At 41.7% G+C, this 15,855-nt stretch overlaps 1 protein-coding gene across 1 annotated transcript; it reads right to left on the reverse strand.

Annotated features, from left to right (window-relative positions):
• Positions 1-1,897: 1,897 nt before the first annotated feature.
• Positions 1,898-2,830, reverse strand: LOC132363970 (olfactory receptor 2T27-like). The gene has a single exon (XM_059919706.1). It carries the CDS (start codon positions 2,774-2,776, stop codon positions 1,898-1,900), a length of 879 nt encoding a protein of 292 aa, XP_059775689.1. The 5' UTR covers positions 2,777-2,830.
• Positions 2,831-15,855: the final 13,025 nt, after the last annotated feature.

A 15,855-nucleotide genomic window follows, 5' to 3' on the forward strand; every position in this document is an offset into this window, starting at 1 on the left:
GACACGTGCAAAAGAACTTGACTTAGTTTGGGATTTTGGAGAAGAATTCCTTGAAGAGATGATACCTGAGCTAAGGAAGGAAGGATTCTAAGCACAGAGGAGAAAGCAGCATCCCAGGCAGAGGAATAGCTCTGGAAATGACCTAGAAAGAAGGAGCAGAGGAGGAGAATTCAGGAGAAAGAAACATGAGATGAAGCCAAGAAGACTGCACTCTTCAGCGCTTTGTAAGCAATGGGAAAGATTATTTGTTTTATCTGAGAACATTCATTAATTCATGCAGTCATTCTTCAATATTTGATAAATACCCACTATGTGTCAAGTGCAAAGACAACATTTGCCCTCATGGAGCTTACCTTATAGTAGGAGAAGACAGATGGTAAGCAATATATGTACGTAAAAATATATCACGTGTTAGATGGTGACGTGTAAGAACAACGGCAATTGCTAAAACGGTTTAAGGGGAGGTTATGGGGTGAAGTTGTGGCAAGTAGTTAGATTTGTGTTCGGAGATCTCTTTGACTACATCTTGAAAAAAAAGTTGTGGTTTTGTATGTGAAGTGGGGTGAGAAAGGGTGCAAGGAGACATGTTTGGAAATTCCTGCATCATCCAATGTATCTTTGGACTATGGTAGTGGTAGCTGCAACCTTTAGGAGTACACCTTGTAAAAAGGTATGGATTGGCATTCAAATGGATAGGACTTGGTGAGAGATTGAATGTGGGTGGTGATGGAAACCCACTGACCTGGTAAGGCATTCACTCATTTACCAGACATGAAAGTGAGATCATGCCTTTGTTTCTTGGCATGATGAATTTGGGGTGCCTTTGAAACATCCAGTAAGGTGTTATGGTGGAATTGGGTGGTAAAGATCTTGGAGGAGACATCTGGTTGTTCTATAAGTATGTGACCAACTTCAGTGTCAGTTGGTAACTGAAGCCATGGTCTTGAACGAGAGTGATGAGAGAGAGAGTGTGCACTGAGAAGAGAAGGGTCAAGCACCACGTTCTGAGGCACTCATCACTTAATGGGAAGGAGTGGGCCAGAAGTAGGGGGAAATCCAGAAATGTGGTGTCACTGCCAAGGGAAGAGAGATTTTCAAGGAGGAACTAGCTACAGTGCCAACGCTGTTGGGATGAGGTAAGAAAATCTTCTTTAGGTTTACCTATTCATTCAACAGGTATTTATTGATGGACTCTGTGTACCCGGCACTCTTCTAGGAACTGAGTACAGCATTAAAGATCAAAGCCTCTGTTCTCCTGAATTGCACATTCTCAAGAGAACAAGAAATATAGAGTGCACAAACAAAGTTAGAAAAAGATGGTGGGATGGGGTGGGAATGCTATTTTGGACAGGGTGGCCAGTGTAGGCATCTCTAAAAGGTCATATTTGAGCAGTTCCTAAATGAAGTGAAGGAGAAAACCATGCAAAAAATGTGGGGGAAAGTGCCCATGCATCGAGAACTCTGCTTTGAAGGACCCATAGGTAAGATTGCGCCTAGGAATTCTGAGGAATAGCAAAGGGGTTATTGTGGCTGGAGGAGAGGGAGAAATGAGAAATTTGAGGAAAGAGCCAGAGATTAAGGGCTTTGGGAGCCCTTTGGAGAGAATGGGAAGTGCTTGGACATTTAGTGACATAGAGATGATGAGTGATTGCTGCTTTGGACAAGGGACAGATGGAGAAGCCAGACTGGAGTTTGTTGAGGTAGGAAAGGTGGGTGGACATGAATCATTTGGACATCTTTCTGAAGAGAAGTGTGGGAGCTGGAAGGGAATGGGGAGTGTCCCTTTCACTTTTCCACATGTGGATGTGGGCCTCTTCTCATCCCGGAAGGAAATCCTCCTATGGGCTCCTGGAGCCAAAGGCGCATCTTAGAGGTGGAGATCCCTCTCTCCTGGGTCTTAAGCAGTCCTACTCACCCCACACTTCCCTATGACCTTCTTCATTGCTCCTGTCACTTCCTTGTTCCTGAGGCTGTAGATGACAGGGTTCAGCATGGGCGTGAAGACCGTATAGAAGACGGACACTACATCATCCTGACCAGGAGAGTGGTAGGATGCAGGTAACATGTAGGTGTAGATAAGGGGCCCGTAGAAGAGGTTGACAACTGCCAAGTGGGAGGAGCAGGTGGCCAGGGCCTTCCAACGTCCCTCTGCAGAGTACATCTGGAGCACAGCTGCCAGGATTAGGGCGTAGGAGGTGGTGATGAATGCAATGGGCACCAGGAGGACCACCACGCCCGTCACAAAGAGCACCAGCTCATAGATAGCCGTGTCAGCACAGGCCAACCTCAGCAGTGAAGGCACCTCACAGAAGAAATGCGCGATCTTCCTTGAGCCGCAGTAGGGGAACTGCAGGGTCAGTGCGGTCTGGATGGAGGAGTTGAGGGACCCTCCCAGCCACGAGGCAGCCACCAGGAGAAGGCAGGTCCGGCGGCTCATGAGCACCGGGTAGCGCAGAGGGTTGCAGATGGCCACGTAGCGGTCATAGGCCATGAGGGCCAGCAGGATGCACTCTGTGGCCCCCAGGAACATGAAGAAAAACATTTGTGCCCCACAGCCTCCAAACGAGATGCTTATCCATCCAAAGAGGAAGCCTGCTATCATCTTGGGGACAGTGACTGAGGTGAAGAAGATGTCCAATAAAGACAGCTGGCTGAGAAGGAAGTACATGGGCGTGTGGAGCCGGGCATCTGCCCAGATCAGGAGGACCATGGCAGCGTTGCTGGCCATGGCAAGTGTGTAGACGACCACTACCATGCTGAAGAGGAACAAGTGCATCCGGCTGTCATTAAAAAGGCTGGTGAAGACAAAGCCGGTGGTGGAGGAGTGGTTCCAAGAGGCCCTGCCTGCCTCCTGCTGAGCTTCACTGTGGGGAGGAAAAGTGAACTGGCTCACCAAGGGCGCAGAAGCATCCAACCCGAGTCAGAGAGAAGGTGATGGATGAAAACGGCAGAAAGTAACTGGCGAGGCTGGCTAAGGGGCTGTGGGGGTTCTTGCTAATATAGTTGCAAATTTTTGTAGGGTTAACATTATTTCACAATGAGAACTTACTATAAAAGACATGGCATGCAGCCAAAGCACTGCTCAGAGAGGAACTTAAAACACAAAATGCAAATGTTAGAAAAGAAGAAAGACGGAAAACCAATGATCAAAGTTTCTATCTCGAAAAGCTAGAAGAGAAACCACAGCAAGTTAGAACACCTTATGTTTTGCAAAATATGCATACTTAGCAATATTTACAATAAATAAATAAATAAGCACACAGGAAAAAATTTTTTCAATGAAACATTTACTCTCATGCTTAATTGGAGGACTAGATCCACACATTATGTGAATTATGTGGTTCAAAATTCTTATTTACTTGAGGATTCAGGTGATGCATTTCTCGTAGAAATAGATGACAGCCTGTGACGGTGGCTGACAAGGTGTGTTTTATCAGCTAGCAGACCTGTGTCTTGCCTTGTTTCCCTTGTCACTTTGTCCCTCAGGAGTCCCAGACACACTCTTTGTTCTCAGATGCAATAATTGCTCTTATATGGGTTTCTGGCAGTATGTTGTCCTCATCTTCATAACTGTCACCTCGTTTAAGTGGTCTCACTAGAGCTAAGTCTTATTATCTTAGTAAGAAGATCGCTTTTAAAATTTTTGGTAGTGAATGGGCCTCATTGTAAGTATAAATCTGTAGACTTCATGGTAGGAGTAGGGAAATCAGGTTCAATGTTTCCCTTAGGAAGGATCTGGGGGCCTAAAGTTCTCCCTTCTTGAATTACATTTATTCAGGTAAAGTCACTTTCAATAAATGTCAAGTTAAGCTATGATGGGAAAGAAGTCACCCTAAGGCAGTTTTAAAAGGTGTAGACATGGGAAAAACTCCAACCACTTGCTCTGCTGTAAGAGAGCCTGCGGAGAGTTGCCACCAGGCAAATTCCATGAGCCTTCGAGGCCTCTAGGCTCTTTGGTGGTTCCAGGGTCCCAAATCCTAGGGAATGCTTGGAATTCTGGTTTGTATTTCTGGGCTTGAGTTTGATAGCAAGTGACTTAAATGGAGAGATTGAAGAGAAATAAATTGCCCAGTGTTCTATAATGAGTTGAGAATGTGGGAGAATGTTGGAGCTGGTGGACACCACTGGGTCACTGAGACAGGGCTGGAGGAGCAGCAAAGTGTTTCAGAGGCACAGCATGTCAGAGATGTGAGAGACTATGGCCTTTATCTGCATGTCCTTCAGAATCACTAGCAGGGCTGTACAATCGATGGAGATATGTATTTCCCGTTTCCCTGAATCTTCCCTGGGAGTGGGCCCTGAGCACCTGTACTTCTCAAATCTCCCACGCTACTCTGATGTGTGGTTTGAGTTGAGACCTACTGCCCACATCTCATGGTTGAAGGTGTAAAGGAAATTTGAAGCCAGGACTTGCCTTGGGTCTCACAGTAGATCACAGGGAAATCCTCTCCTCAGTGCTTGTCCTGGCTCTTCCTGCTATGCCATGGGGCCCCTCTTATCCATGGCTTTAAATTCCACCTTTTCCAGGCTGCTCACACTGGGCACACAGATCCCTTAGAGATGAATCAAATACACTCAGAGTGTAGCAGGGTCTACTCCCAAAACCTGTCTCTGAAGCTAAGCACAAGAAGTTAACACTGTTAAACCCAAACATTCAAGATGAGTTTTTAGTGAAGATATGACATACTGCATCTATTTTCTCTGTTTTATGATGCTTTGTTGTCTTGACTCCTTGCAGACCAGGGAAGAACTGCCCCTCTTAGGGTTAGCCAATTCATAGAGATAGTAAACAACTTGCCCTGGAAAATGACTTTGATGTGAAAACAAACCATCTGCCTCCATTTACCAGGCTCCTGCTGTCCAGGAAACTATCCTTATGCCCCAGATCACCACAGGGCCAGGTCCCAGACAACGAGAGACCACCCTTGTAGCCTAAAGCCCACCAAAATTATTCAAACTAACCCTAAACCTCCTCAGCTGCTTACCCTGTCTCACCCAATTATCCCCCCAAAAACCACATTAAAGGCTTTTACCTATGCTTTCCCCCACACCCACCTCCTTCTGCCTCCTTACCAACCCTAGTTTTTTCCTGTGTGGTCTTGTGTGGTATGACATTCCTCCTCCTCTTGGGAACTGTGAGTAACAAACTATCTTTTCAATGGCAATCATCTACTGATCTGTTCATCTCACCATATCCTGCATAAAAACAAGTTCTCGGGTACATTTAAAATATTCCCCCAAAAAGAATTTCCTTATGTTGTCCCTGTTTTGGAAAACTTATAGGCACAGCTTGTGTCGTTTGGTGTCTCAAATGGCTCAGAACCAGTAGATTTTACAGCTGTAACGACCGTAGTCCAACATTCTCATTTTTTTCCATGAGCAGCGTGAGCCTTGGTCAACATATTTTTGATTTTCTAGGCCAGATCCAAAATCCTCCTAACTGTTCTAGAGTAGGCTTTCTCAACCTTGGCCCAATTGAAATTTTAAGATAGATCATTGCTGTGGGTAGGGGGCACACTGTCCTGTGCATTGCAGGACATTTAGCAGCACCTTGGATGCTTCCATTAGATACCAGAAGTATTCTGTCCAAGTTGTGACAAACAAAAGTGTTTGCAGACGTTGCCAAATGTCCTCTAACAGGAAAAAATTGTACCCAGTGGAGAACCTCAGCACTAGAACTCCACCATAAGTTACCTTTCTTTCCCTTTCCCCCTTCTCTAAGGCAAATGAAAAAGAATAAGAGCTCACCGGTATAGAATCTGTAATAATTTGAGCCAGATGTGGCAGAATGTCTGTTGCAGGTTTTACCCAGTTTTAAACCATTGTGCTTAAGGAATTAGTCTCTGTGGTCAGGTAGCTTGGGTTCAAGCCTCAGCTCCACCATTTCCCAGCCCTGTGACTTGGACAGGTTACTAGCCTCAGGCTCCTCATCTCAAACATTGTTGAGAGCATTAAGTGGTTAATACCTGTAGAGTGCTCTTTGGGTACAGTCAGGCAGAAGGAATGTGCTGTTTAAGTGTCGGCTGCTATTAATGGCACGACTGTTACTGCTTTTATAACCTTGAGCCTCTGCTTATCTCCCTGTAAAATGGGTCATGAAGCTCGTTTCTCAGGGTTATGGCAAATGTTGAATAAGAAAAATGTTGAGGTTGTGCCTTTTGCATAATACGTAGTCAATAAATGTTAGAACTCTTCCTTTCCTCACTTAAGAAAATTAGTTTTGCAAAATAATCATACAGTCAACACTTGTACCTGCAAAGAGCCCCTAGTCCCTTCCACCTGGAGGTTTCCTTTCTACAGGTTTTGTTCTCAGAAGCCTTGAAGGGGGTTCTGTATGTTGTGATGGGGTGGGCTTTTCTACTGCACACGGGATCTCCCATCTAGATTGGAAATTTCCTGTGATGAGGGACTCTGTCCTTTCCTTCTTTTATATTTCTCCACAGAATGTGGTTCCCTGTGGCCCTTGGCCAATGTAGGATGTGTATGGTGAGTAGATGAAAGAAACACACACATCCACAAAACACTATTACCTCTATGGCCATCCTCTGGCATAACCATCTGAATTCAACATCTGCTCTCTGGAGTTGTGCATGAGCACCTGCATCCAGAAATGCTTTTTTTGGTTGTCCTGACACTGTTTATTTTTCTTCTCATGGCAGTTTTTAAGTATTGACACACACATATCTGCATTTCAGTGTATGCAGTGAATGTGTGTGTGCATGTGTGTGTGTGTGTCTCAGAATCATTATTTAGGGTGATTCCTTTTCTTTGAGACTGTTCCCAGGAAGAAGAGGATATGATTTTCTATTCTTGCATCTTCTAGCTTGCTTAGATCTGAACTGGTACCCAACAGGCATTAAAGAATTACTACAATGAACAACCAAAAGAGGAATGCTCAATGTGAATGACCATTTTGTGTCGTTGGCTATATCTAGCCCAAGTCTTCATTTTCTCTCTTAGGATTTTTCTGTACTGATATATTTTTTTATTCCTCTGCAGTTGGACTGATTTTTCTTTTTTGTAAAGCATAATATTGGTTTTTACAGTTTAAGATATTTACTTTTTGGAGAAGTATGGTATAAAAAAACAAACAAAAACATCTTCCAGATTGTCAGAGATTTTAAATTTTGCAGTTTGACAGAGGGGAAGTTGTAGATTTGCCCGTTGTCAATTATGGGGCTGCATAAATTGAGGTAAGAGTTTTAAACTACTTCCCCATCTCTCCATCTCCGATTTCATCCCCTACTCACCTCACATTTTCCCAGTCTGCAGTCTCCATGTGGAGCCTCAGTCTCCTGTTGACTTTTTTACTTCCTGGGCTCCAGGCTGAGGTTCAGAAACCAGGGCAGGTCCCTCGGAGAGTCCTCATGGAGAACCTGAAAGCTGAAGCCTGAAATCCATCTCCGTTCAATAGGGCATGCCTAAAGGTTTCCTGTTTTTCCCTTAGAGCCCCATCTTTCTACAATATAACCCATCCACCTTTACCATGATTAGTGTGAGCTGCTGCCCTGTCCCTAGTGCTCCTTTCAATTTCAGAATGCCATGCTTGAAAAGCTTTTGTAACTGAATTTGCCCCATTTTATCATCCACAGATGCAAGGATTGCACAATTCCATGTAAGCCAGTGCTCATGATTTAGCTGTGCTTTTGAGACTTACAGGACATATGTGCTAGGAAGATATAAATTGCTTAGCCCCAAATTACAGATAAGGTAATGGCATTTAGAGCCGTAGTTCCCAAATCTGTCTGCACATCGGAATTATCTGGGGAGCTTCAAAATACTGATTCCTGTGCCTCATGCCCAGAAGTAGAGATTGAATTGGTCTGGGATATGGCTGAATTGTTGGAAGATTTAAATGATTATCAGATGGTTCTAATCTGCAGACAAATCTGGAAACCACTAAATTAGGGATTTCACAAACATGCCAGATATGCCAAATGCTGGCACCCACGTATCCTTAGACCAACATGTGGTCCTTGGATCAGTAGCATCAGCCACTTGCTTAAAATGCCAATTCTCAGGCCCCACCCCAGACCTATCAAATCAGAAACCCTGGGTGGCAGCTCAGAAGTCTGTTTTAACAAGTCCTCCAGTTGGTCTCATGATTGCTAAAGTTTGAGAACCACTGCTCTAGTCCAGATGTTCTCAACCAGTGGTGATTTTGCCCCCCCCCCCACCAGGGGACATTTGTCAATGTCTGAAGACATTTTTTTGGTCATCACAACTAAAGGGAGGGGTGCTAATGGTGTATAGTGGGAAGAGGCCAGGGGTGCTACTAAACACAGGGGTGTACAGGACAGCCCCCCAACAGAGAATTAACTAGCCCAAAATGTCCATAGTGCCAAGACTGGGAAAGCTTTCTCTTGGTCACTCTGATTTCCTGGGTGAGTTTTGCCCAAACTTAAGTTCCATAAAGGTATTCCTATTCCATGCTGCATGGCGCAGAATGATGAAAAGTGCATATTGTGGCAGCTGAATGAGGCTGTTGAGTGGTTAAGTGAATGAACAAGACCACCACTCATGACAGAAGTAAAGGGATAGATCAAAGCTCATCCAGTTGACTAAAGGAGATGCTTTTGAAATTGTGAAAATTCACACCTATTTCGAGCATCAAAACAACCTCAGCCTGAGTTTTATAGGATCCAAACAGACATGGTCAGGTGTTTCCTAAGCAATGGGCAGGTTGGCACAAACTGCCAATTTCACTGATGAGTATTTGAGGTCGTTAGATATACCCAGAAACACTGGTAGGTGTTTTTACTTTATAACACAAGGATGGAATCAGGCTATCACAGATGTGGCTCAGGCTGAATGAGGAAGAAACTGCCACTATACCACCTCTTGCTATTAGCCTGATTTATGGACAAAATTTCCACAGCTCTGCTTTGTATAATGTTCTGTAATTGTGGCCAAAAGCTGAACTCAGTGACAGGGAGACAATGAGCAGTTTGGTCACCTGTTGAAACAGGTGTTGAGACAGGTCAGAGGATAGCGGTGGTGAGGGGAGAGGTAAGCATCTCTTTGTTCCACAGTTTAACATGATGTTGGGATTTCTCAGCACTGCGGTCTCTAGACACCCATGGTTTTAATATTTCCACCTACCAAGTTTACTGTGTGCCGGGATTGTGCTCAGTGTGCTAAATGCATGTGTTGTGCATAGGCATTGTTATCTGTGTTTTACAGAGTAGAAAGCCAAGATTCAGAGGATGGCCAATGCCACAGTGGGGGGTTCAAACTCAGTCTGACCCAAAGCCACTACTTGTGGCACCACATCATTTTGTTTTGACAACCTTCTGACTGCTCTCTGAAATCTCACAGCTGCAAAATACATGTGTGACTCGTCACCAAATGCCAGCCTAAATTCAAGGAATTACTTTTAGAAATGCCAGTTAATAGACTGACTTTAACCTCGAGCCAAGTGATTTACAAACTCTGCTCCAATAAAACCTGGATGGATCTATCTTAGAGAATGTTCCATAATGGAACCACTTTGCTGTACACCTGAAAATAACACAATATTGTAAATCAACTATAATTCAATTTAAAAAAAAAGGATTTTTAAAAAACCTAGGTGGAAACATCTAAAGAAACTTCTTACAGACAGGAGAAAAGAAGTTGGAGGGTGACTAACCACAGTTCTTAGTTCTCCTCTCCCACCAGCACTTTAACGAAGTCCCCCTGATTAATGAATATAGAATGAGATGGATTACAGGAAGGATGTCCTGGTGGAGAAAGCTGTTTATTTCTGAAATAGCTGACTGAAGCAGATTGTGGCTCTCCATCCTTTGGGATTCTTTACAAATAGGGGAGCAGATTCCTTACCTGTGTGAATACCTGAGGCCCTGCTGTTGGACAGGATGTTTTCCAAAACCGAGAGCTGTAATTCTCTCCTTGTTGGCTCCTAAGTATTTCCTAGGGATTTTATATGCAGGCAGTTAAGTAGCTTCAGAAAGAAGACACAATCTATATTGAAAAGAATTCTAAATAAGAGCAAGTGTCAAGGTCTGAGATAAAGTTCCTGGTTTCTGGACAAGTTGGGGCTTCTCTGAAAAAAACACACAATTACTTCCTTAGCCATAATGCAGTGTCTTCAGGGGCTCCAGGCCGCCCACACTATTGTTTCAAACCCTTATAAACACAGTGGGGCAGACTTGGGAATTGTTGGTTAGATCAACACAGATCATCTCTGTATCTGAGGGAAACTGCTCCCTAGTCAGCAATTAAGAGATGTGGAGAAGCGTCTTCCCCTCTTTCCTCCCTCCCATCCTCCCTCCCTCCCCCTCCTTCCTCCTTTCCTTCCTTCCTTCCTTCCCTCCTTCCCTCCCTCCTTCCTTTCCTTCCTTCCTTCCTTCCTTCCTTTCTTTCTTTCTCCCAAATATCTCCTGAAGTTGCTTTTAGTTATAACTGGTTTTTTTGGTCCTATTGTTCTAATGGGTTTTTATTCCTTAGTTCTGAAAGCAATCAGAATGGGAAGCAAACTATTCTTATCTCCCATTTCATATTAGACACAACACATTATTTTTTATTATTATTATTATCCTGTTAGTAATTTTATGAAGTAGGAAATAGATTGTTATTTTACACATGAAGAAATACAAATTCAGAAAGTTAACTAGCTTAGTGCTCAAGGTCATCTGCCCAGCAGATGGCAGATCTGGGGTGTGAACCCAGGTCTGGGTCTTGGTGGAGACTATGAGTTTTCTTGTCTATCATGCAGTCAGCATGTGCTATGTGTAATTCATCAGTCCTAGATGGATATGTGGGAATTTAGGTCATATTAACATGCATGGACCCCATAATGTGGCTGTTTGGTGGTTATGTCTACACAGGTCTATTAAACTGACATTTTAGAATGAATCAACCAGTTATTTCAGTGAAAACAATGGCTTTGGGCTATTTCTCAACAAAATTCATCAGATGTTTGATTGTTTTCCAACCAATAGCCTATCTCTGAATAATATAAAAGTTACAAAATATGATCTATATCTAATATCTCATTATTTGATTACTTCATTTTTTTCTTTAGGCAACTGTGCATGTGTCAAACATTTGTTGCTACCAGCTGAATGTGGAGATCACAGAGACAAGATTGCTGTGCTTCCAGAATTTATAATCTCAATCAAAGCAAAATGAAGTGAGCTGAATACTAGTATCCTATTTTGCAGAAGTTGAAATTGAGACTCCAAAAGGAAAGCATCTTGTCCAGGAGCACTGAGCTTGGGGTAATTAATGGTTCCCAATTCTGCTAAGGTTATTCATATTTTAACCAAATCTAAACTTATTTTGTTGCTGCAGAGTTTTTATTCATTTGTTCTTACTTTTACTCATTCAACAAGTGTTTATTGGCCACTGACCATGTCTTGATGCAATGTTGGACTTTTGACCCATAGAGCTGGCAGGGGCTTATGGAACAGCTTTTTATCCTACTATATCTGATGGCAACCATCTTGTTTCTTTTTTAACATTTATATATCTAGATGCTCGCCTTCCCTGAAGGTTCCAAGTGCCCAAATAGTCCTAAAAAGTATGTAACCCGAATGCCAGGGAGAAAGAACCTCTCTTCCTTATCAACCTGGTCAGGGTGCCTTCTGTGGTTCACTGACCACTGCTGTACTGTTCTATCAGAAAAAGTACAACCAGAAACTATTGCATCTCTGCACACTTGAGTCAAGTTGCTTTTAAGTGGAAAGTAGAATAATAGGAGTTTCCTTTTTTAAAAGAATGTGGCCTTTTGTTCAGCTCCACTGTCACATTTCCTTTTATATTTAAAGTGCTATTGGCTTTTTTTTTTTCTTTTTGTGGGCATATGTTTTTATTTCTGTAGAAGTGAATTGCTGGGTCATAGGGAAAAGGTACATACATGTACCTTTTTTTAAAAAAAATAGATCCTTATTGGAGTATGATTGCTTCACAATACAGTGTTAGTTTCTGTTGCACAACAAAGCGAATCAGCCATATGCATATAAATGTCCCCATATCCCCTCCCTCTTGAGCTTCGCTCCTCTTCTCCCTATCCCACCCCTCTAGGTCATTGCAAAGCACTGAGCTGATCTCCCTGTGCTATGCTGCTGCTTCTCACCAGCCAACTACTTTACATTCGGTAGTGTATATATGTCGATGTTACTCTCACATCGCTCCAGCTTCTCCCTCCCACCCCTTGTCCTCAAGTCCGTTTTCTATGTCTACCTCTTTATTCCTGCCCTGCAACTATGTTCATCAGTACCTTTTTTTTTTTTGATTCCATATATATGTGTTAGCATACGGTGTTTGTTTTTCGCTTTCTGACTTACTTCACTCTGTATGACAGATTCTAGGTCCATCCACCTCACTACAAAAAATTCCATTTCATTTCTTTTTATGGCTGAGTAATATTCCATTGTACATCTGTGCCATATCTTCTTTATCCATTCATCTGTTGATGGACACTTAGGTTGCGTCCATGTCCTGGCTATTGTAAATAGAGCTGCAATGAGCATTGTGGTACATGACTCTTTTTGAATTATGGTTTTCTCAGGGTACATGCCCAGTAGTGGGACTGCTGGGTCGTATGGTAGTTCTATTTTTAGTTTTTTTTTTTTTTTCTTCTATTTTTAGTTTTTTAAGGAACCTCCATATGTTCTCCATAGTGACTGTATCAATTTACATTCCCACCAACAGTGCAAGAGGGTTCCCTTTTCTCCACACCCTTTCCAGCATTTATTGTTTCTAGAATTTTTGAAAATGGCCATTCTGACCGGTGTGAGGTGATACCTCATTGTAGTTTTGATCTGCATTCCTCTAATAATTAGTGATGTTGAGCATCTTTTCATGTGCCTCTTGGCCATCTGTATGTCTTCCTTGGTGAAATATCTATTTAGGTGTTCTGGCCTTTTTTTAACTGGATTGTTCGTTTTTTTGATATTGAGCTCCATAAGCTGTTTATATATTTTGGAGATAAATCCTTTATTTGTTGTTTCGTTTGCAAATATTTTCTCCCATTCTGAGGGTTGTCTTCCTTGTTTATGGTTTCCTTTGCTGTGCAAAACCTTTTAAATTTAATTAAGTGCCATTTATTTTTATTTTTGTTTTTATGTTTATTTTTGTTTTTACTCGGAGGTGGGTCAAAAAAGATCTTGCTGTGGTTTATGTCAAAGAGTGTTTTTCCTATGTTTTTTTCTAAGAGTATTATAGTGTCTGGTCTTACATTTAAGTCTTTAATCCATTCGGTGTTTATTTTTGCATATGGTGTTAGGAAGTGTTTTAATTTCATTCTTTTAAACGTAGCTGTCCAGTTTTCCCAGCACCACTTATTGAAGAGGCTGTCTTTTCTCCATTGTATGTTCTTGCCTCCTTTGTCATAAATTAGGTGCCCATATGTGCGTGGGTTTATCTCTGGGCATTCTAACCTGTACCATTGATCTATATTTCTGTTTTTGTGTCAGTATCATACTGTCTTGATTACTGTAGCTTTGTGGTATAGTTTGAAGTTGGGGAGCCTGATTCCTCCAACTCCGTTTTTCTTTCTCAAGATTGCTTTGGCTATTCGGGGTCTTTTGTGTTTCCATATGAATTGTAAAATTTTTGTTCTAATTCTGTGAAGAATGTCATTCATAATTTGATAGGGATTGCACTGAATCTGTAGATTGCTCTGGGTAGTATAGTCATTTTCACAATATTGATTCTACAAATCCAAGAACATGCTATATTTCTCCATCTGTTTATGTGATCTTTGATTTCTTTCATCAGTGTTTTATAGTTTTCTGAGTACAAATCTTTCACCTCCTTAGTCAGGTTTATTCCTAGTTATTTTATTTCTTTTGTTGCAATGGTAAATGGGAGTGTTTCCTTAGTTTCTCTTTCTGACTTTTTCTTGTTGGTGTATAAGAATGCCAGAGATTTCTATGCATTAATTTTGTATCCTGCAACCTTACCAAATTCATTGATTAGTTCTAGTAGTTTTCTGTTGGCATCTTTAGGATTTTCTATGTATAGTATCATGTCATCAGCAAACAGTGACAGTTTTACTTATTTTCCAATTTGTACTCCTTTTATTTCTCTTTCTTCTCTGATTACTGTGGCTAGGACTTCCAAAACTATGTTGAATAAGAGTCACGAGAGTGAATATCCTTGTCTTGTTCCTTATCTTAGTGGAAATGCTTTCAGTTTTTCACCACTGGAAACGATGTTGGCTGTGGTTTTGTCATATATGGCCTTTATTATGTTGAGGTAAGTTCCCTCTATGCCTACTTTCTGGAGAGTTTTTATCATAAATGGGTGCTGAATTTTGTCGAAAGCTTTTTCTTCATCTACTGAGATTATCATATGGTTTGTTTCTTGTTTTGTTTTGTTTTTTAATTATTATTTATTTATTTATTTATTTTTGGCTGTGTTGGGTCTTTGTTTCTGTGCGAGGGCTTTCTCCAGTTGTGGCAAGTGGGGGCCACTCTTCATCGCGGTGCGTGGGCCTCTCACTATCGTGGCCTCTCTTGTTGCAGAGCACAGGCTCCAGACGTGCAGGCTCAGTAGTTGTGGCTCATGGTCCTAGTTGCTCTGCGGCACGTGGGATCTTCCCCGACCAGGGCTCGAGCCCGTGTCCCCTGCATTGGCAGGCAGATTCTCAACCACTGCGCCACCAGGGAAGCCCTATCATATGGTTTTTATCCTCCAATTTGTTAATATGGTGTATCACATTGATTGATTTGTATATATTGAAGAATCCTTGCATGCCTGGGATAAACCCCAGTTGATCATGGTGTGTGATCCTTCAAATGTGCTGTTGGATTCTGTTTGCTAGTCTTTTGTTGAGGATTTTTGCATCTATGTTCATCAGTGATATTGGTCTGTAGTTTTCTTTCATTGTGACAACTTTGTCTGGTTTTGGTATCAGGGTGATGGTGGCCTCATAGAATGAGTTTGGGAGTGTTCCTCCCTCTGCTATATTTTGGAAGAGTTTGAGAAGGATAGGTGTTAGCTCTTCTGAAAATGTTTGATAGAATTTGCCTGGGAAACCACCTGGTCCTGGGCTTTTGTTTGTTGGAAGATTTTTAATCACAGTTTCAATTTCAGTGCTTGTGATTGGTCCCTTCATATTTTCTATTTCTTCCTGGTTCAGTCTCGGAAGGCTGTGCTTTTCTAAGAATATGTCCATTTATTCCAGGTTGTCCATTTTTATAGCATATAGTTGCTTGTAGTAATCTCTCATGATGCTTTGTATTTCTGCAGGGTCAGTTGTTTCTTCTCCTTTTTCATTTCTAATTCTGTTGATTTGAGTCTTCTACCTTTTTTTCTTAATGAGTCTGGCTAGTGGTTTATAATTTTTGTTTATCTTCTCAAAGAGCCCGCTTTTAGTTTTATTGATCTTTGCTCTTGTTTCCTTCATTTCTCTTTCATTTATTTCTGATATGATCTTTAAGATTTATTTCCTTCTGCTAACTTTGGGTTATTTTGTTCTTCTTCAGTTGCTTTAGGTGTAAGGTTAGATTGTTTATTTGAGATTTTTCTTTTTCTTGAGGGAGCATTTAGTTGCTCTAAACTTCCCTCTTAGAACTGCTTTTGCTGCAACCCATAGGTTTTTGGTGGTCGTGTTTTCATTGTCATTTGTTTCTAAGTATTTTATGATTTCTTCTTTTATTTCTTCTGTGATCTCTTCGTTAATTAGTAACGTATTGTTTAGCCTCTATGTGTTTGTATTTTTCACAGTTTCTTTCCTGTAATTGATATCTTGTCTCATAGCGTTGTGGTCAGAAAAGATACTTGATATGATTTCAATTTTCTTAAATTAACCAAGGGTTGACTTGTGTCCCAAGGTATGATCTATCCTGTAGAATGTTCCATGAGCACTTGAGAAGAAAGTGTATTCTGTTGTTTTTGAATGGA

The sequence above is a fragment of the Balaenoptera ricei genome, chromosome 3, assembly GCF_028023285.1.
Source record: "Balaenoptera ricei isolate mBalRic1 chromosome 3, mBalRic1.hap2, whole genome shotgun sequence".
In the NCBI taxonomy this organism is placed as follows: domain Eukaryota; kingdom Metazoa; phylum Chordata; class Mammalia; order Artiodactyla; family Balaenopteridae; genus Balaenoptera; species Balaenoptera ricei.

Coding starts and splice junctions, on each gene's coding strand:
- LOC132363970 (XM_059919706.1), bottom strand. CDS start 2,776: ATGCACTTGTTCCTCTTCAGCATGGTAGTGGTCGTCTACACACTTGCC.